General features: G+C 36.1%; 1 protein-coding gene across 4 annotated transcripts in view; it reads left to right on the plus strand.

Moving 5' to 3' along the window:
* The window catches only part of VPS41 (VPS41 subunit of HOPS complex), a 184,681-nt gene that overhangs the window by 127,388 nt on the left and 34,610 nt on the right, over positions 1-22,683 (plus strand). For 2 of the 4 annotated variants that reach the window (XM_087821080.1, XM_087821082.1), the window contains 8 exons: positions 2,478-2,609; positions 4,374-4,489; positions 5,745-5,801; positions 9,814-9,875; positions 11,242-11,323; positions 14,394-14,486; positions 19,298-19,425; positions 21,356-21,500. In XM_087821080.1, coding sequence (XP_087677206.1) covers positions 2,478-2,609; positions 4,374-4,489; positions 5,745-5,801; positions 9,814-9,875; positions 11,242-11,323; positions 14,394-14,486; positions 19,298-19,425; positions 21,356-21,500 — 815 coding nt within the window. The remainder of the gene's footprint in view (positions 1-2,477; positions 2,610-4,373; positions 4,490-5,744; positions 5,802-9,813; positions 9,876-11,241; positions 11,324-14,393; positions 14,487-19,297; positions 19,426-21,355; positions 21,501-22,683) is intronic. The other 2 variants (XM_016199147.2, XM_087821083.1) reach the window with 1 other exon arrangement.

Genomic DNA, 22,683 nt, shown 5'->3' on the forward strand with positions numbered 1-22,683 from the left:
CACTCAAACCTGCTAAAAATCAATAGAGCTGGCTTCTAGCTCTGTTGCAGGACATCAGTTTATTATTATTATTATTTTTGAAACTAGAGAAAAGCACTGGCTCCTGAGGGAGTAAATATGGTACTTTTTGATGAGGAATGTGGGGAGGATCGAGAATGTGATTTAAAGACATAAGGAAAGAAGCAGTAAAATGAAAAAAGGAAAGCCTAATAAACACTTGACCAAAAAAAATAAAGAAAGAGTGGAGACCTTTGTTAATAAAAGAGAGTATTGGAAAGGAGTAAAAACCAAGAAAGGCCAACCTCATCGAGCAAATTAGAAAATGGAGTTTTTTCAGAGAAAGAAGTTGAGGTCTTGGAGATGACTTAAAAATGTATGTGTGTCATATTCATGTCATGTAACACCTAAGTACACCTTAAATCCTTATACACAGAATAAACTGATAAAATTAAGACAAAAGGAGTAAAGAAACAGCTTGAGACTGAGCTGGTCACATGCCCCCACCTTTTTTTTCCATATCAAAAAGATAGCTTAACTGCAACATTAAAATTTATTTTTATATCACTCGTAATAGTATCCCCCAACATATTTTTCCTATTTTTCTTTCACATATGTGCATTTTTTCACACAGTTGCAGTCATAGGTATACACTATTCCTTATTGCCATATTTTTCAGAGCTTATTCCATTCTCTTTCCATGGGGCTGTGTAGTCTCCCATCATTATCACTTATAGTGGTTGTGTACTGTTTCATCTGGTTGATATACACTAATTTATTAAGCTATCCCCCTAATGTTTTTTTCTTTCATTCAGTAATAAAGTACATTTATGTTAAGAATTATGGTAAGCATTGGGGGTTAGAGATCAATAATACCAAATTCCTGCTCCTAGGAAGTTCACAGATAAGCAGGGCTTGTTTGGCCACTGAATAAAGGTTGTCAAACAAGGAGATGAATCAAATTGCTGATAGTTTTCATACACATATAAAGGAGCTCTTTATATGGTCTAGCAAGGGAGTTTTCTTTTAATATTATTTGGTCCAAATATTTTTTCTATTTTTGTCTTTGTTATTAGCAGTTAATTTTTTAATTACTCAAATCTTTCAGTTTTTCCTCCATTTTTTTTTGTTTCAAAATTCAGATCTCATTTTTCCACTTATCCGATAAATTATGCTATGTTCACTGTTGTTTTTCTCTCCTAATTGATCTTTTATAGTTGCTTTTTTATTTTTGTAATGTTTTCAGAGTATGCGGTGCAAAGCTAACATAATTGCTTCTCAGTTAACCTAAAAAAATTGATGAAAGAAATCATCTACTCAGCTAGGCCTAATAATAGTTACCATTGGCATCAATCAACCACACTTGGCATTTCTCCACATCTGCACTTCATGCATTTTTTAAGGCTATATTATTCATATGCTTACAGCTTACTGTTTGCTTACAGAACTTGAGAGTTGGTGGTAGTTCTGGACCCTTTCACTCTCTTTCATTCATCTGTGTTCTCTATACCAGTGTCACTCTGCATCAGGCCTTGTTGCTTTGGAAAATGGTCAAGTGTATGTTTTATGCCTGTGTGCTGAATGCCCCAAAATCATGAACTTTAAAGTAAAAAAAACTTGATTTGAAATCCAAAGTTTACCATAAGTCTCAGTTTTTCCACAAATCCCAGTTTCACCATTTACTTATGTCACTTTTACCTTAGTAAACTTTTTGATCCTCTGTTTCTTCATCTGTAAAATTAGGAACAATAATACTAATGGTAATTTAAGAACTCCATGAGAATAGTGTATGTATAATCACACTAGGTTAGTGGAGCTGTCAGAAGCCCTCAGTAAATCATCTTTCCCCCTTCTATCTTGATCTACAACTGCACTGTCCAAAACTGTAGTCATTAACCATGTTTAAGTTTAAATTAATTTAGAACTAAATTTAAATTAGTTAAAACTAAATAGAATTTAAAACTCAATTTCTCAGTCACTGAAGTCACATTTCACGTGTTCAGTAAGCACCTGTGATCATGTCTGTCACCCTGGGCAGTACAGATAAAGAACATTTCCGTCATCTCAGTAAGTTCTGCTTTAGACATAACTCATAAGCTCTAGCTTTTTAGTATTACCAGTAAGTTTACCTGTAGTGGCAGTGGTTTGCATAATGGACCAGTTTGTAATATTATTTTTACTTTGCTCTCATTTGTGATAAAGAGATGTAACTAAGTTGTCTAAGGCTGTGGTAGCCATGGAGTTGCATGGGCTGCATTAGTGGGAAGCTGACATGAAACAGTAGTACCTGTCCTGTTTATCTCATGCAAAAGGTCAGAAAATAAAACACAGCTATGAGGCTATCTATGGCAGGTGTTTAGAAGGGCTGACATCTGCCAAAATGATAAAACCAAGGCATTTAATTATGCCTAACTAAATTTAATTTGTATAATTTGTAGAAATGTAATTAAAATGAGCCCTTTCCATCTCTTTTTTGCCCTAGGAAAGAGAATACTGTGCCAGGCCCAGGTTGGATATTATCCAGCCACTTTCTGAGACGTGCGAAGAGATCTCTTCAGATGCTCTAACAGTGAGAGGCTTTCAGGAAAATGAATGTAGAGATTATCACTTAGGTGAGAGAGATTGAGGCTCTGGCTCATGGTATTTCTTATATTTTTATCTTTCCCCCTTCCACTCAAGTAGCACAACCAGGAATTTAAATTGAGGTGCTGAAAAGATCTTAGAGAATATCTGGGCAGGCCTCTTATGTTACAGATGTGGGCATCGAGGCTAGGAAATACTGTAGAACTTGCTTGAGCACCAGTAGCAGAAGGGAGGGGAAAAGATGGGGCCAGGACTAAGGTGAGTAGGCTCTGTGATCTTTGTTCTTATACTTAGTCTGTTGTCCTATTTAATGTGACACCTAACTTATATTGATGTCAAGCAGCATGGTTCTGGTCACTCGCAACTTCATGTCCCTAGACAGTGTGCTAAGGGATGGCAGAGAAGTTATCTTTCTGTTTGTGACCAAATGCTCAGAGCCTTGCAGAGTGCCTGGCACATACTAGGGATTCACTGAATATTTGTTGAGTGGATGAATGAATATAATTAGTCACTGCTCAGAAATAAAGACAGTGCTGTTTAGTCATACCAGGGGCATCTGTGTTTGGGTGTTATCATATCCTTGAAAAACACAAGGATATGACAAAAATAGAACAGCTTACTTAAGCTTTTAAGAAATTCTTTCTGCCCTGGCCGGTGTGGCTAAATGGTTACAGTATTGGCCGAAGCACCAAGGGGTTATGGGTTCTATTCCCAATTAAGGGGATGTACCTGGGTTGCAGGTTAGATCCCTAGCCCAGTCAGAGTGCATGCGAGAGGCAATCAATCAGTGTGTCTCTCTCACATTTATGTTTCTCTCTCCCTTCTTTTTTCTCCCCCTCCCTCCTTCCCTTCCATTCTCTCTAAAATTCAGTGGAGAAAATGTCCTTGGGAGAGCATTAACAACAACAAAAAACCCAAAAAAGAAATTCTGCTTTAAAAACAATTGACTTTTTTTTTTTTGGCGAATATTTTTACTTCTCATATTAGTGAAAAGGAAAAAAAATATTCTATACATGTTTGAGTTTTCTTGTATGAAGTCCCTAATCAGTTGAGAAATGTGAGAATAGTATATTCTGGACTTTGCAAAAAGCAAACATGATTCAAAACTGAAAGTGTCCAATCTAGATATTTTGCTCAGAGCAAACTCTGCTGCACACTTAGAAACCCTTCAGAACACGTTTTATAATTGAATTCTGCAGGAAACCCTCACAATTGGCATTGTGCACAACATGCTGAAATGGCAGATTATATCCCCAGGGCTTGGAGCATCTGTCACTTATGCTTTAGATGGCTTTGACCTTGATGAAGAGGAAACATTTTTTGCAGACTGTGGGGTGTGGTTCTGTAAAAATAGAACAGTGCTGTAAATGGCCATAAATAAAGTTTATATACAGTACATAAATTCTGATATGCAATAGATGTGGCAAATTTTGAACATTACCTTTCAGCTGAGATCAAAATTATTAAACACAGCATTTTAAACTCACCTTATTTTTAAAAGATTTTTTATATTTCTCCCCTCCTTACCTCCCTTCCTTTCTCCTTCCCTTTCTTTTTTTCTTCCAAATAACTTTACAATTAAATACTTTTTAAAGCACTGGAATATATTATTCCAGTTATTCTCTACCATGTCCTACCCCTACCTTCAAACAAAGCCAAAAACACTTGTTCCAAAGAGTTAAGTTTTCTGTTCATTCTTGCTAAGTTGGGTTGTCTAACAAAGTCCCCTGAACTACTGCCAAGGTTTCTAATGTTGAATTGCCTGAGATGTTCCTCTCTTCTCTCACCTCTAGAGCATTCTGAAGGGGAATCACTCTTTTACATTGTGAGTCCAAGAGATGTCGTAGTAGCCAAGGAACGAGACCAAGATGACCATATTGACTGGCTCCTCGAAAAGAAGAAATATGAAGTAGTTTTGATTTTACTTTCTTAAATATATTGACACATCTGTAGCATAGAGAGGAAAAAAGGGTTTTGTGATAAATCTTTCACATAGGTGAATTAGAATGCCCTAAGCTAAAAATGTGTTGGAGGCTAATAACTTTCTAATATTCTTTTTTAGAAATTTGGGGGGTGAAAGATCACAAGGAGGTTAGCTGGCTTTACTGTTCAGTGGAGGAGGAGTTGGTAGTGGAGGGAGAGAGTGGGTTACATCCAGCCTGTTGAAGTGTTTATTTTGTGATTTTTCAAGAGAAATAAAATAGATCTAGTATTTCCGAATTGTCTGTTTAGATGTTTTTGTGGAATCATTCCTTTGGCACTTATTTCTTATGTAAAAATAAAGCTACCAAATTAATGTTCACTTAGGATAGTTGAACTACCTGTTCAGATGGAATGATGTCTACTTTATTTAGTGTTGGTTCAGACTAATTTTAGTAGCTAAAGTCCCATTATGATTTAAAAAAGAAAAGAAAAGGAAACATTTTTTAACTATAATGCCACAAAGGCATTATTGTGTTTGGTTTAGTTACAGAAACTCTCTTGATGGGCTTTGTATACCAATCAGCTAAAGACAAACAAAAATAAACTATTTATAGATTACTTTAAGTTTGTGACCATCTGAAAGGATTTGGGGAAAAAATTTTTAATTTATAAACTATTTAGAGTCCAGGTATTGGTACCAAGTTCATACCATATTGCTTTAGCTCCAAATAGTTTCTTAAAGAAATAATTCTATGTTTTAAACATTTGTGTTAAAGTAATAATTGTAAACTTTCCAGAGTAAAAATCAAATCAGAGATTTTCAAAATCTTATTTGTAGATATACCTAAACATAAGCATATAGTTTACTTTTAATGTATCAAATAGGAAAAGACAGATGAATTTTTTTTTGTTTGAATCTGGGAGCTTTAGTTATATTTTGATTTCTGTCTGAAAAGTAATTCTAATATCCTAATGTGGAAATTAATTAAAATGGAAATAAGAGGAGTCTTCATTTTGGTTGCATGCTTTTGTTTGAGTTTGAATGCAGTGAGTCTCATTCAACCATAGCATTAGAAATTCCTGTGCTTGAAGCAAAAGCCAAGGGAAAATGGGGCTTTATTTATGTAGTCTAGAACTCTAAAACATAATAAGTATATTGTGTTTATAACTCATATCTTTACCACTCTCTCCCATATTTCCTCCACCTTTTCTACTCCTTTTATCATGCTTATGTAATATAGGAAGCTTTGATGGCATCTGAAATTAGCCAGAAGAACATTAAAAGACATAAGATTCTGGTAAGTGTGTAATTTTATTATTTGAAATATAATTTTATCTTTCTTCCTTTTTTTTCAGTTTATCCTTGTTGTTGAAAGTATTACAGATTTCCCCTTTTTTCCGCCATTGACCCCCTCCACCCTACTCCAGCGCTTTCCCCAGGCTTTCACCACACTGATGTCTGTGTCCATGGGTTATGCATATATGCGTATAAGTTCTTTGGTTAATCTCTTCCCATCCCCACCCTTCCCTCTAATATATATCAGCTTCAGAGTTTCTGGGTCTATTTTGTCAGTTTATTTTGTTCATTAGATTCCATATGTAAGTGATATCACATGATTCTTGTCTTTCTCTGACTGACTTATTTTACTTAGCGTAATACTCTCCAGGTCCTTCCATGCTGTCTCAAAGGGTAAGAGATCCTTCTTTTTTACGGCTACGTAGTATTCCATTGTGCAAATATACCAGTTTTTTAATCCATTCATCTACTGATGGGCACTTGGGCTGTTTCCAGATCTTAGCTACTGTAAATTATGCTGCTATGAACATAGGGGTGCATATATTCTTTCTGATTGGTTTTTCAGGCTTCTTAGGATGTATACCTAGAAGTGGGATCACAGGGTCAAATGGCAGTCCCATGTCTAATTTTTTGAGGAAACTCCACAATGTTTTCCATAGTGGTTGTACCAGTCTGCATTCCCACCAACAGTGTACTGGAGTTCCCTTTTCCACATCCTTGCCAGCATTTCTTGTTTGTTGATTTACTGATGATAGCCATTCTGTCCGATGTGAAGTGGTGCCTCCTTGTTTTAATTTGCATCTCTCTGATGATTAGTGATATTGAGCATTTTTTCATATGTTTCTTGGCCATCTGTATGTCCTCTTTGGGGAAATGTCTATTCAGGTCTTTTTTAAATTGGATTGTTTGTCTTCCTTTTGTTGAGTAGTATGAGTACTTTATATATTTTATCTTTCAATAAGTTATAATGAAACTGAAAGTAATTTAAAAAGAACTGATTCTTCCTATCTTTTGAGAATTTATTTCAAACTAATTCTCCAACCTGTAAGATGAAAATATTTTATTTTATTGAATCAGTTTCTGCTTGTAAACAAGAGACTTGAACACCTGCTAGGAGATAGTTTTAGGTAATTTGGAAACTGGATTTGTGAAATACACTTTAAGTACAAAGCTTTCCAGTTATGTGTGGAGAGGTTTCTTTAAATCATAGGTGAAACCACATTATCACAAAATGTATCAAGAGTGGTTTCATAAAAGTAGATTGCTTCACAGTGTTTCTATAATAACAGACTCAATTGATTTTGTTATGGAGACTAATTTAGGACATCAAATACGTTTTTATTACATTTGGACTCTGAAAAAATATACTGACTGAATGCCTGTTTCTTTGCTAACTGTGACAATGAATGTGCAGAAGAAACGCAGGAAATAAATCTTAACCTCTGAGTGTGAAGGGTCCTTTGAAACCATCTAGCCCAGGACTCTTGTTTACAGATGAAAACTGGAAACTTAGTCTTTTATGGTTACTTGTTTTTCATCACAACTTCCTTTTGCCTATACTTCCCCCAGCTTAAGCTTCTTTGTAAAACTCCGCATAAAAGCCTAATTCCCAAGAATGTGCAAGCAAAATAATTCAGGAAATAAACAGCGAAAGAACTGGGGCATCTCTTTTTTTTCCATTCAAAATTGTGGAGAATAAGAAAGGATTGTCTAAAAATGAAGCAGAAGGCATTCCAGCCAATAGTATATGTCATGGTGCAGGGTAGTGAAACTGCTTGGCCTGCTTGCTATGTGGAGTAGTTGAGGAGTTTATACATAGGAAGAATCTGATCCTGAAAGGCCATGTGTAATTAGGAGTTTGGCTGTGTCTTGGAACCTCTAGAAGACAGTTTAAGCTTTCAGTGCCTCATCACATTTGCTTGTTAGAAAGATTCTCTGATGGAAATGGGGCCAGAGGGAGGCCAGCTGAGATAGGAATCAGTGAGGTATGATTCCCTTCTTGATGTAGAGGTGGAAGTGATGAGACCTGCAAAGTTGATAGGAATGGAGTGGTGAAGGTAGGTGGAAGACATGGTCAACTGGACTCTTTGGAATTTGATGACTGGCTCTGTGCACGGGGAAGTGAGAGTGAGAAATCTAGGCTGACTCTCAGGCTTTGGTCTTGGGCCTCTGGTGGATGGTATTGCCATTTGGAGGGAAGGAGGGATGGGGAGAGAGAGAGAGGGAGAGAGGGAGGGAAAAGGGGAAGGGAGAGGAGGAGTAAAGTAGGAGAGCAAGAAGGGGGAGGGGAGGGGGAGAGAAAGAGACTATGCAAGGTGTAATAGGATCCGGTGTGTGTGTAGCGGGGGTGAGTTTTGGTTTAGACACATTGAGTTTTTGCCACCTATAGAACATAGCGGAACTCAGGAAAGATCTGGACTCAGAAATAGATTTGGGAGAATCACCAGCAAACAAGTGACTGCGCGTGTTTGGACTAATCCACACAGTGCAAGTGTCTAGCATTAGAGAACAGAGGACGATGAATGGAACCATTGGGAACACTCACGTTCAAGGGATTATGCATACAAACAGATTTGGAACAGCCAGAGGAAGATTATGCCATGGGAGCTGAGAAAGGAGAGAATTTCAGAGTAAAGAGAGTTAAATGCTCAAATGGTTGAGGTTAGCAGGTCAAAAGTAAGACAACCTCAGCTAGTCAGTTGTACATTTGGTTTGGTAATATGAAAGTGACTAGTGAATTTTATGTATATGTATTATTTATTCTCAACATGTTCTAGAGAGTGAAAAGTAAATAGGAGATTATGAAGTAAAATGTAGACTAGTTATGAAGTAGAGAAGAGTGAAAACTTGTTGGGACCTGTGACATCATGGGAAGGTTGGTGGTGGTGATGGATATTTTATGTAAAAGAGACACTTAATATGCTTATGCTAAGGGAAAAGAGATAAAATTGGGTTGAAGTTTAAGGTTTACAGAGAAAGAGGATGTGTGGTAGAATAAACCCCACATGGAAAGGGGCCATGGCATGAGAAGAAAGGTTGCAGAAATTGACACTTTGAACCTGGACAGAAGCTTTCCATTGATATTGTGATATGTGGTCTGTTTTCAGAGAAATAAATTTAGGCACCGTTTCTTTACTCTATAGTTCCTATATATTTGAAATAGGATTCCCTACGTAGTAGTCATTAAAGTAAAAATAAAATAAGAACTATGTGTAGTTTCCTTCACTCTTGGAATAGGCATGTCCTATGCATTGATTATGCATAGACTTTTTTCTCTTGGCACAATGTAATTTCATAATCAGGTAGGCAGAGGGAGAAATGAACTCATGCCAATTTTGTCATCCAGGAAAAAATTCCGCAAAAACTTCTTTGTACGTAAAGTAGAACTTAAAATCCAAGTTTTGTTATATATGTTGAGTTTAAGCTTCTCATGAAAATGTTTTTGGGCGAAAGTAGTATTTCATAAGAGGAGTCATGGGGAAGTCAAGCAAGAGCTCTCATGCCTCTGCTGCCACAGGGCACCCCAAATCCTTTCAGAACCGAGGTAGAATAAATGAATAAACATGAATACTTTGAATCCAGTCAGTTCTGCTTTGAGGCCCAGTGTCCTCATCTGTAATCTCATGTGTTTGAATTACATATTTTTCTGAGCTCATTTTCACTTTAATATTTCCCTTTAATATGATGTTCTATCATTTTGCTTTTCTTACCACGTTTCTTCAGACTTAACATAGAGTACACAGGTAGCTCACATTTACAGATGAAAGCTCATTGTGAATTCTAAAATTTGTGAAAATACAAGTATATTTAAATATGATTAGGATGAGAATGAGCATAATTACAGAAATATGCTTAAGGAAAAAAAGGGCATAATTACATAAAGCAAACTAAGATATATAAATAGGTTTCAGTCAGTAGTGCTAATAGGACCCTAATGTGGTGGCCTCCTCAGAAACACACTCAGCTTTTCAGTTCCAGTTAATTATGAAATTCCTTCATTTAATTTTTTCTAGGACATCGGCTTGGCATATATAAACCATCTGGTGGAAAAAGGAGAGTATGACATAGCAGCACGGTAATAATCACATTTACTTGTTAATATAAATAGAACTGATCAATGTTAGCAGTAAAAATAAGCCATTCTCTGCAGTTGACAGGCTTTTTAAAAAAATCTTTCTAATGGGCAATTTTTTACTATTAATGGTTTTAACCACAGAACAGATTGATATATATTATTTACCTACCTACTATCTCATTTTCACCAAACATTTTTCTCATTACTTAATGAAAAAGGTGTCAAAACCCATGAAGAGTCTGAGATTTTTATCTGTTTTATAAACTAACAAGTTAGCTTGTCACGGTTTCAAAGGTGCCTCATCAGTAATAGTAGCCAAACACCAGCACTTGCCAGATCCCACAGCCCCAGTTCTCACAGCGCAACACAAAGAGGGCCTACACAGGCAGTGGGTTGTGTTACAGGAGAGGGACCCTGAACTTAGAGTATCTGATTCTTTTACAATGGGCAGTAAGTTTCCCTTCCCTTGGCTTCAGAGGAAGTTGTTACTTTTATTATACAGGATAGAAAAAAAACCTGCTCTTTGCTCTGGAGGGAAGCACTATTTGAGTCCTCTAATTTTCAGGGCTCTTCACTCAACAAGCATCCTTGAGAGGAAGGTAGTTTAAAATAAAGGCAGTCCATGCCTCTGCTTGCAATTCAAGCAGAAGTGTCTCTCAACAAGAGGGTGGCAATTAAATGGAAGTGATCAGACCCCAGACTCCTGGGTTTCAGGGGTCTGTGGTGGACAGAAAACACACATGTGGTTGTATGAGTGTGTCATATGAGTGGCTTTGCCTGCAGTTGTGTGCTGCCCTTCTGCAGGACTGCGTGTACATGGCTAACATGGAAGGTAGCCTTCAAGCCTACTTTTCCTCACCTGAGATTTAGGGAAATATATTTCATTGATGTGTAAATTGAGTAAAGTTTTATTCATATGTGAACACTTCTCCAGATTATATACATTAGTACTAGAATAGGATTCTAATTTTCTTAAGTCTAATTTTATAGTCCATTATTTAAAGCCATTCAAGAAGTGATTTAAATTGGCACTTTTGGGTATGATGACATTTCTTCAAGGCAAGAAAGGTCCCCAAATCAGCAGTGCTTATCTGGATAAATAGGAAACTCAGAACAGGAAAGTCATGAGGAAAACCCCAAATTGTAGTCTTCTGAAAGGTATTCATCTTTAGAAGTATTTTGTATTAATTTTTATGACTTTCATCAACCTTGTATATACAATCAAATGAGTACCAGTAATACCTTTATGTTCAGTGGTACTTGAGACAGAAATTTTTCAAAACTCTAAGATGAGAGGAAATGTCTACTTATTCTGTCTATTTTTTTGCTTATACTTTCTTTCTCTCTGTGATGTTTTTGCTGCCAGCAAATGCCAGAAAATTCTTGGGAAAAATGCAGCACTCTGGGAATATGAAGTTTATAAATTCAAAGAAATTGGACAGCTTAAGGTAAGCCTTACTTTATTTTTAACTCTTAATTTTTGTATGTAGTTTATTAATATAGGTATGCCTTGGAGATATTGTGGGTTAGGTTTCAGACCAGTGCAATAAAGCAAATATCTCAATAAAGCAAGTCACGTGATTTTGTTTCCCAGTGCATATAAAAGTTGTTTACACTATTCTGTAATTTATTAAATGTGAAATAGCATTATACCTAAAAAAAGAGTGCACATACCTTAATTAAAAAATACTTTATTGCTAAAAAAAAAAATGCCAATCATCATCTGAGACTATTGGAAAAATGGTTTCAATGGACTTGCTCCACGCAGGGTTGCTACAAACCTTCAATTTGTATTTTTTTTAAAAAGCAGTATCTGTGAAGCGCTATAAAGCAAAGTACAATAAAACAAGGTATGTACTTATTGAGGTGGAAATAAAATTAAGACAATAGTAGTCACTTCTTTATTGGGAAGTTAGTATTATCTCAGCAAGGAAGAAAAATGAAACTTTTAGATTAGTTTCAGAATATAAACCTGATTTATATTTCATATGTATAAAAATACACGTATATAATGTATTACATAAATGAGGTGTTCACTTTTTTATCCCCTTCCAGTTCTATGTTCAGATGAAGTTTTCATGTTCCTTTTTTAAAAAAAAAAATTATTGATTGATTTTAGAAAGAAAGAGGAACAGAGGGAGAGAGACATTGATTTGTTGTTCCACTTATTTATGTAATCTTTGGTTGTTTCTTGTATGTGCTCTGACTGGAAATTGAACCCTCAACCTTGGTGTATGGGGATGACGCTCTAACCAACAGAGCTACTGGCCAGGGCTAGTCATTATTTTTTGTTTTTTGTGTTTTAAATCTTCACCCGAGGATATGTTTTTAGAGAGAGAAAAGGAGTGAAAAAGAGAGAAACAATGATCTGTTACCACCCATATTTGGGGATCAAACCTGAAACTGAGTATGTGCCCTGACCGGGAATTGAACCCAAAATCTTCTGGTGTACCGGATGACGCTCCAACCATCTGAACCACCTGGCCAGGGCTAGTCATGTTATTTTTAATGAATGTGGAAAATAGGTATAGTTTCATCCAATAGATTATGAAACATGCGGGGTTTTTTTCAAATGTACTTAAGGTTAATGCTTTTTTAAATAATACTTTACTTACTGTAAAATAAATGGGAAAGTTTGATTATGTAGCTCTAACAAATAATTTTGATACTTCATTGTTTTTATCTTGCTTTCTTTTGGGTTAATCTTCACCAAAGGATATTTTTTCTATTAATTTTGGTGGGGAAGAGTGGCGGGAGGGAGACAGAAACATTAATGTGAGAGACACACATCTATTGGTTGCCTCCCACACGTGCCCTGACCAGGGTCGGGCATCAAACCTGCAACCCAGGTACATGCCCTTGACTGGAACAGAATCTGAGACACTTCGGTGGGCAGGCAGACGCTCTAACCATTGAACAACACTGCCAGGGCCATTTATTTATCTTTTAACGTGGTGCACAATATCCAGGTAAATAAAGTATTCCTATATTTGTTTATTTAAAAAAAAAAGCTTTAACATATGTATGGGCCTTTTCACTGCTCTCTTGGCATTATGAATATTCTTTTAAAAATTCCCAGTTACTCAGCTGGTCAGCCCCATAAGTATTCTCTTCCCTGGGATACCCCAAGGACACTTCTTCTCATGTTTATTGGGCTGTTTCTGGAGGGTGTTATCCAGTCCTGTGGCCATGTTTACCTAGATAGCTCCATAACCTAGACTTCTCTTTTGAGTTTCTTATCTACGTAGGAAGTATGTGATGGCCATTTTTCCTTGTATATATTGCTGATAAGGATCACTCAAATGGATCACTTAAATTAATGTGATTCCATTTTTTCCCCAAATTCGGTCATTCTCTTTTCAATGTGTGTTTATGACATCACATTATGCCCATTCCTCCATGCTTAATAGCTGAAAGCCACTGTTTTGATGAGAATGTCTAACTCTGTTTAACACCTTATTCTGTTTAATCTCTAATTCTTTTCAGTTTTACTCTGTCAGTATCAATTGGGCCTCTTTCTTTCCTTCTGGTACTGCTGCCTTAACTCTTGATAGATCTACCAGCAACCCTGACCCAGAGTTAGCTATTTAAAAAATAACGTGCTGCTCTCACTTCCGTAATATCTGTTGTTTCCCTCCTGCCCATAAGATAAAATCTGAATTCCTTCCATGACCTGGCCTCGCCTTCCTCTCCAGCCTTATCTTCCTTCAGTTACCTCATTCCACGTCTGTCACCTCCTTAAATACAGAGTATGCTTACATGGCTCTACGCCTTTGCTTATGCTGATCCCCCTGCCAGGGTGGCCTTTTTTTGCCTTTCTTTGCCTGACAGACCTGGGTTTCTGTGATCTCTGCTCCAGTGTGCAAGAGTTGCCACAGCACCTTGTTAATTCCGCTCTTATACCACTCCACATAATATTCAATTTGGCTGTTCAGATGTCTGTCTACCTTCCTCTGGGGCTGTGAGCTCCTTGGAATGGTGATTTTGGTGCATAGTTCCCTACATCATCATTTGACAGTATTTGGAAATTTGACACTTAACACAGCGCTGAAATAGCTGAAGAACACAAGATGTATTTCCCCCTGATTTCAAAAGATGATTTTGAGTTTTTAAAGGTTGATATATTTCAATTGAAGGAAAGAAAGTTGAATAGATGACCTATACTGATTGATTACTTAAGAGGTTGACTTTTATTATCATCTCTGTGACCTTCTCCCCCTTATTGTTTAGATTTTCATTAGTTCATCAGAAAGAACAGAGATGCAAGTTAACCAAGGCAGTTTTTATTCATTCAAATATATATATCCTTTATAGATACTTAAAAAAAATTATAGTGTGTTATAAGAAAGTAGAGTTTATTTGAATCTTTTCACTTTATAATAATTTTCCAAAGTACTTTGTTGCCTTAAATTTTAAAATTGAAAATATACTTTTATGGTTTTGCATAATTTGAGTATAGTTTTGTTTTACCACTTTTTAAAGGTTGTTTTGTGTGTGTTTTTCCTTTTCCTTCCCTAGGCTATTAGTCCTTATTTGCCAAGAGGGGATCCAGTCCTGAAACCACTCATCTATGAAATGATTTTACATGAATTTTTGGAAAGTGATTATGAGGTATTGCATTCAGGCATGGTCATATTTACTTGTTTTCAATGGAAAATGTTAAGAAATTTAGAAAAATAATATAATGGAGCAACTAGTTTAAAGTTAACTGATTTGCAGTTTGTGTGTGGTAGATGAAACTGAGGTAGATAAACTCCAGTGATAACTAATGTTTTTGTAGATGGTGAAAAATTTCTAATCCATGTAAATTTTGGAGAATTTCTCAAAGTTACCAACTTAATAGAAAAAGGGACTAAGTGCCATTTGGGGATTTCATAAGTAGAATAGCAGCTGCTGCTGTTTATCCCCCCTAAAGAAATCAGAACGTTCTAACATGTGAGACTCAGAATTAAATTTCCCAAAGGAGAATTAAAGAGAAATTGAGGAGGTAGAAATGGGGAAAGGGATTAGAAATGATCTGTTTGCTTATTGATTAAGGAGAAAGGCAGTTCATAAATTGATTGTCTGCTATACAATGAACTTTTACATGCAAATTGTGATTTTTATATTCCCACCAACACTATAAATAGTAATACCAATTTTACAGATGAGGAAAGTAAAGAATAAAGAAATTATATAACTTGACCCAGGCCATACATTTAATACATAGCATGCCTGGATTGTAATTTAAGTTTGCTGTTTGCATGCACCCAAAATGGATAATAATTTTTTAATTTTGTTCATTTAACACACATTTATTCAGAAAGTATCTGTTTACTGCCTACTACATTCCAGGAATGTGTTAGGCACTAGGCATACAAGTGTGAATGGAACGATGATCCTTCAGCAATCACTCATAGTCTGAGTCACACCCAAGCATGTAAACCAGTGGTTCTCAACAGTGGCTGGTTTTGTCCCTCAGAGGAGTTTGTGCTACTGTCATTTAGAGGTCAGAGGCCAGCAGGAATATGCTGTTATATATCTCACAATGCACAAGATAGGCCCCTGCCACAAAGAATGACCTGTCCTCAGATGTCAGCATTACTGAGGTTGAGAAACCCTGATATAAAGCTATCAACAAAGCTCTTAATAAAGCTATCAATAAAATATTGTAACTAAGACTCAACCTGGTTCCCCTTCTGAAAAGATGAGATTTCTGGTGGGCAGTCAGACTAGAGGGGGAATGAGAAAAGGAACTCCTATGTTTTTGAGTGCCTACTGAGTACTAAGCACCTTGTTAAGATACTTTTTTAACCAATAACTGATTCAGTTTAAGGAATGGTAATATAGCAAACACTGTTTCAACTCTGAGATTATTTTTACATCTTAAGATCTAAAGGGACCTTTAAGATAGTGATCTCTTACCCTGATAACTCAAGTATATGGTCAGTTACTGTCAACCAGGTAATCCTGGATATGTAAGATCAGAGCATCACGATGCATATATATGATCTGTATAATCCCTTTACTTTTATAACCTGTATTCTTAAAGAAAGAAATTAGGTGCATTAGCATGAATTCAAGTTGAACAAAATATTTCCTTAATAATCATACATACTAATGGAGGCAGTGTTTCTTCATCTTGTTCTCTTAATAGATGTATTATAAAAATCCAGTCTTCCCTAACAGCATGGATCTATTCCTTTCTGGATCTGTACAGAATATTTTTATGGTAATAGTTTCTGTCATTTATGCTAGATACCAACTCATGTAGGCTATGGTTTCTATTTATTTCCTTTTCAGTTCAATTCAACATACCTTTTTTTGGAATCTGCTGTGTTCTAGAACTGGGCTGAGTACTATGTTGGATGCTAGAGAAATTAAAAAACACGGTCTTGGCCTTCGTTGGGTTTACAGACTGACCAGGGAGACCATATTAATAAGCTTTAAACAACTAGAAAAATAAGTAAGACAGAGTAATATGTTTTCTAAAATATCTAAAGAGAGGCCAGTATTGTCCATAGTTATTGGAAAAGGTTTCTTCAGTGTATAAAGACTTATAATGTACTTCTATTTCTTTCCAGTATGTCTGACTACACAGAGTGGCTGTCATAAATATTCTGTCTTTGTACATCATCCCAAAATAGAATTATGAGTATTCTGTGAAAATGATGGAAAATAGTATGCACTTTATGAAGAAATACTGCAGCTTATTATATATGTCTTTATAAAAAGTAATGTAATTTAATCATAAAAAGCAATTTTATTATTTTTATGATTCTGTTACAGTTTTTTTTCACACGATTCAGCTCTTTTTCAAGAAACTTTTAATTTCTGTACCATCAAAATTATCCTTTTGACACATATCTGGAAGACTTCTTCTTTTAAAATCCCAATGATACGTTTTTATAGAGAGAGAGAAAGGGAGAAAGAGAGCGAGAGAGAGAAACATCAGTGTGCAAGGGAAACATCGGTCAGTTGCCTTCCTGTACATGCCCTGACCGGGGGTCAAACCTGTAACCTAAGTATGTGCCCTGACCGGGAATCGAACCCACAACCTTTTGCCGTACACTACGTCGCTCCAGCCAACTTAGCCACCTGGTTAGGGCATATCTGGAAGGCTTTTGACTGAGACTGAAGGAAAAAAGCATGACTTAAACTTAGAGCTTATAGATTTCTTTTTCCTGAATGTTTTGGGTGTCTTCCTCCTTCCTACTAATGTTATAAACAATTTTTTATTGTCATAAGCTTTTATAAATAATTCATATTTACTTTCCATTTTTCTCAGTTTCATGTTTAATTTTGAATTAAATTGTCCCATATTTAGTCAGATAGCATTGTTCTGTAGCAAGATTTTTTATCACATGTTATGTAGATGAAAATTTTGTGCTGTTAAACAGCATTAAAGGCCAGATTTTTTAATAAAGCTGTACTTCTGGAATATTGACTTACCCATATTCTTTTCTTCCTAAAAAGATATGAAATATCAGTATTTCCTTGGAGTTGATGATGCTTCATGACTTATTTGTATAGGGTTTTTACTGAAATGCATATTGTTTTGCCTGTTAATTTACATCCTAGCAGAATTATTTTAAATAGTTAAGCTTTGTTTTATAATATTAATGAGAAATGTATAGGCATGTTAAAAGTGGGACAATTTCTATGGCATTTTATTTAATGAATATTTCTAACCTTTTGCTTACTATAATGGACACTGAGATGTCTCTTGACTTTGCTAACTTAAACGTAATAGCTTCCTGATAACTTGATTTTGTAATTAATAATAATGGCCACAGGGTTAATTTCATCAGTATTTCTTAGCACGTTTATTCACAGGTATACAAAGCCCATTAAGGAGGGAAAAGTTTAATAGGACATGTAATAAACACTAATTGCAGTTTATGTTGGAATCAGCATGCTTTTATCATACAACATGACCAGTCAGTTTGCCTTATTTTACATCATAAGTTGGCATTACTTTGAGGCCGTTGGATAAACAGGGAAAAGAAAGTGGAGCCAAGCTTTCTTCTTTACCTGAACAGTATTATTCCCAGTCTCCAGACTACTGAGAGCTACCAGTTATTTGGTGGGAATCCAAACTATCATTTTGGTTTAGAGAATATTTTAATGTTCTTATTTAGTAGTTTTATAAAATATATCATCTTGACTTAGCCCCCTCCTCAAATCTCTCAAATCAAATGTAATCATGCTCATATGTAGAAAGTTTGAATGGAAATGTGTAGCCTGTTGTTGTCATGTCTTGCCACCCTTCCTGGGGGTCACTTTAGGAGAAATTGGGAGGACTTTAATGGAGACTATGTTTCTGATCGTTTTGAGATTTTCTTCTTACGAAGTCCTGGTACTTTACAGAAGCGAATTGTACCACACGATTTTCATTTCTAAATATCACTTAAGTAAATTCATAGTAGTATATTAAAGCACTGGTTATTTAATATTAATATGATTTTTTTTCAATAATATGAAGATTTTTACTTCTACTTGCTAAAAGTCAGGAATCAGGAGGGCAGAGGCTCCCCAGGATACAAGCCAAGAATCAGCCATGGGAGAGAAACAAGATCCAGATGATCTGGGGTTTTCTATCAGAACCACAAAATTTGAGATCCAGTGATAGTCAGGGTAAGAGCTAGGAGATAAGACTTGAACCAGAGTCCCAAATTCCCGACGAAAACTGGGTTTAGAGGCGGGAGTGGAAGGAGGACAAACATGGTCACTTGTTGAAAGATGCTGGGCGGTTCTACTGTGGGACAAGCCACAGCATGCTGTGCTGGCTGTGCAGCCCAGACCTAACGTGCATGAGAGGTGGTGGGGGAGTAGCTGACTTGACAGTATCTGTAAGATGTCATCCACATGCTACAGTTAGTCCAGAATGAGGACAAAGCAACTCAAACCTACATTCTCTCTGTGCAGTGGTACTTTATTGAAGGACCAGAGGGCATTTCTTACTTGTGCATTTTATCAAATAAGAACAGAAGTGAATGACACCGCCTACTTCCCAGGAGTGGTAAATAGAGATTAGTGTGCAGTAATTTTCTCTCTCCCTTGGCCACCCCTAAACCCATAGTCTGGAAATTGCTGTGTTTATGGACCAAAGTTTTCATCATAAAATTATTTTGTCTCTTTACATCAGGGGTGGGGAACCTTTTTCTGCCAAGGGCCATTTGGATATTTATAACAACATTTGCAGGCCATACAAAATTATCAACTTAAAAATTAGCTGTGAAAAAAGCTCCTAGATTGGTTGAATTTCAAGCTCCGCCTGCGGTTGCCTTGGCAGAGCCAGACCAAAAGATTTCACGTGCTGTATATTGCCCACGGGCCAGATGTTCCCTACTTCTGGTTTACATGAATATTTTAGGCATTGTTTAAACTATTTAGATAGTTATCCTATTTCAAGAGTTTTCTTCTTTTTCCTCTTTGGTTAGGGTTTTGCCACCCTGGTTCGAGAATGGCCTGGAGATCTGTACAACAATTCGGTAATAGTTCAAGCAGTTCGGGATCACCTGAAGAAAGATAGTCAGAACAGGACCTTACTTCAAACCCTGGCAGAATTGTGAGTATAATTTAGTTCTTTTTCCAAATCAACCTATATAGGAAGTTTTTTATATTTTAGATCTGGTAAACTCTGGATGGGGAGGACACAGAGGAGGGAGCCTTTTATACCGTTTTTCTACATTCACTCTTAGTGAAAACCTTTCATAAACCTTCAGTAAGCAACTAGGCAAGAAAAATGTGTGAAATTGTGCCATTGTAATGTTATCTGTTTCCCAGAGAAGAATCCTTGTCAACAGTACTTGGTATGGGCAGTGGTTCCTAAAGGGAAGGGTGCTGGGTCTTAGATTACATAGGCAAATTAGTTTCCTCATGAGGCTGTGGAGTCTGTCGTTCTTGGATCTGCTAGTCAGTCTATCAAACCTCAGACTCCTTACCTGTAAGACTGCAGGTAATAATTCCTTATGGGATGGTTTTCAGACATGAGATATCATAATCAAGAACTAAGTGCAGTGCCTAGCATTGACCTGAGGGTTCAGTAAATGGAATCTAGATTATGTTTCATATTTATTGGGCACTTTCAGTGGTCCAGGCTTTGTGCTATATGCCTGTGATACAGAGACAGATAAGGTACTCGTGCCCTCAAAGAGCTTTGGTCTATTCGCAGGGGTGGGTAATGTCCAGCCCATGGGCCATTACACGGCCCGTGAAATCTTTTGGTCTTGCCCTGCCAAGGCAACCGCAGGCAGGACTTGAAATTTAACAAATCTAGGAGCTTTTTCCATAGCTAATTTTTAAGTTGATAATTTTGTATGGCCTGCAAATATTGTCATAAATATCCAAATGGCCCTTGGCAGAAAAAAGTTTCCCCACTCCTGGCTAGTGAAACAAGAAGCAAACTGCAGGTAATCTCAGGGAGACTGTTCCTGCTTCAGGCCTTTCTTGGCACTCCCACCACTCCAGACCTCCCTCTTGCCCATCTTATATCTTCTGCCAAGACTAAGGAAAGTACGCCAAACTGCCTAGAATTGAGGACTGTTTAAAACTTTCCACAGAGGGAGTTGTGTTTGTGGCATTCTGAGTTAGAACACTCATCATTTTCTTCTGGAAACATTGTTCTAGATATTCCTTAGATTCTGTAGTACTAACAAAATACCAATAATACTAATAATTATATAGTACTAATACTGCACTCACAGTGAAGTTTAGGTTCAACTGGCTTTCAGGAGCCAGCATAGAGAATTAAGCAATGTGTAAAACATTGTTTAAACAGAAAAACACATTTAAATTTTATACAGCTCCCTTACATATAAGCTTTTGGAGTATCATTCATTTATCAGCTGAATACTATTTATAAGAATTTGAATGAATTTTTTTACTATTAGAATAAGCATTTCCTTCATTCTAGATCATAGTTTTTGTTGTTGTATGGATTTATATAAAAAATTTAGAAAATTTCTATGAAAGAAACTTTTATTGAATATTATAAATTTTCTGAAATTTTGGTGAGATGTAAAGCAAGACTGTGAGAAAGTAATATTTATTGGTCACCCTAGCTGGTTTGGCTCAGTGGTTAGAGCATCGACCTGTGGGCTGAAGGGTCCTGGGTTTGATTTTGGCCAAGGGCATGTATCTCGGTTGCAGGCTTGTTCCCTGGCCCCTGTCGGGGCGCAGTTAGGAGGCAACCAATTGATGTATCTCTCTCTTATCGATGTCTTTCTCTCTCTTTCTCTCCTTCTCTCCCTCTCCTTTCCACTCTATCTGAAAAGCAATGGAAAAAATATCCCTGGGTGAGGATTAGGAAAAAAGAAAAGAAATATTTATTTGTCATGTATTGTTAAATCCAAGGCATAGTTTCCAAATAAAGTTAACTTTCTTCTCTAAACATGTTTTTCATTTTTTAATATTGTAAGACATGATTTGTATATGACTATGTTTATGTTTAAGCAGAAGTATTAATGAACATTAATGTAAAACATTTTTATTACCAGGTATACCTATGACAAAAACTATGGGAATGCTCTGGAAATATACTTAACATTAAGACATAAGGATGTTTTCCAGTTGATTCACAAGCATAATCTTTTCAGCTCTATCAAGGATAAAATTGTTTTATTAATGGATTTTGATTCCGAGGTAATGTTTTTATTTTATTTTAATAATGATAACTTATTTTTACTCCTTCAAATTTTTAGTAACTAGACATCTATCCAAATGATAGAGTAGTTAGTAAATCACATAGCTTGACTGTATGCTGATCATGTTCAGAACACTCTGACCCTTGCTGTATGTTAGGTATTTTAGAAGTTGCCATTCAGAAATCCTTTATTTGATGTGATTTTTCTGTAAAAGCAATCATAATTTGATGTGGGACTTTTGAAATTGTGTGTGAAGTAAATTTTTAGTAAAACAATTCACATGATTCATAGAAACAAAGAAACTATATGCTTTGGCTCATTCAACCCTCTAAATTGTATGTGCCAGAATTAAAATTTTAAGTAAACTTTTATTTTGATCTACTTATTGTAACTTTATTCCTTCGCATTTACAGATTTAGCATGTGGAGTATCCACTAGTCCCAGATGACACTTAGATCCAGGACATGTGGGATGTGTTATTTTATTGTAAGACAAATTTGAATGGTGGATTGCTTGACTAATGATGGCACCCAGCCTCCACAGCTCACAGGGGCTCTTTGTAAAGTGATACAAACCGTGTGTGAGAGTGTGTGTGTGTGTGTGTGTGTGTGTGTGTTTATAAAAGAAAGCTAATGACAAGTTCTAATGATTGAAATAAAAAGGTTCATAAAATATAGTAGTTCTTATTCAGAAAATTGAAAATTTAGGTAAATCAAAGAGGAGAATATTAAGGATCCAAAAGGTTTTCTGGGATTTTTCCATTTTAATTTATGTATGTAAAGGTATTATAGGCTATATTATATATATGTGTATATTATATATATTATACATATATGTTACTTATTAATCTTCACAAACTTAAACTTAATTTAAATAGAAGCTAAATATACCTCTTTTTTTTGAAAGATGACTTTAGCTCATTTTTTTCATTCTGAATGAATCAAGTCTTTAGGGACTACAGATCTAAAGAGAATTAGTGCAGTTCCCAGGAAGTTCAGGTCTAGAGGTTCTATGTCTCTGGCTGAAGATTATTAAGAAGATGAGGCGCTTATATAAAAAATTATTATAGCCCTGGCTGGTGTTTCCCAGTGGTTAGAGCGTCAGCCTGCCCACCTGAAGGTCATGGGTTCAGTTTCTGTCAGGGGCACATACCTGGGTTGCAGGTCTGATCCCCACCCCAA

This window comes from Miniopterus natalensis, chromosome 10, assembly GCF_054644295.1.
Source record: "Miniopterus natalensis isolate mMinNat1 chromosome 10, mMinNat1.hap1, whole genome shotgun sequence".
In the NCBI taxonomy this organism is placed as follows: domain Eukaryota; kingdom Metazoa; phylum Chordata; class Mammalia; order Chiroptera; family Miniopteridae; genus Miniopterus; species Miniopterus natalensis.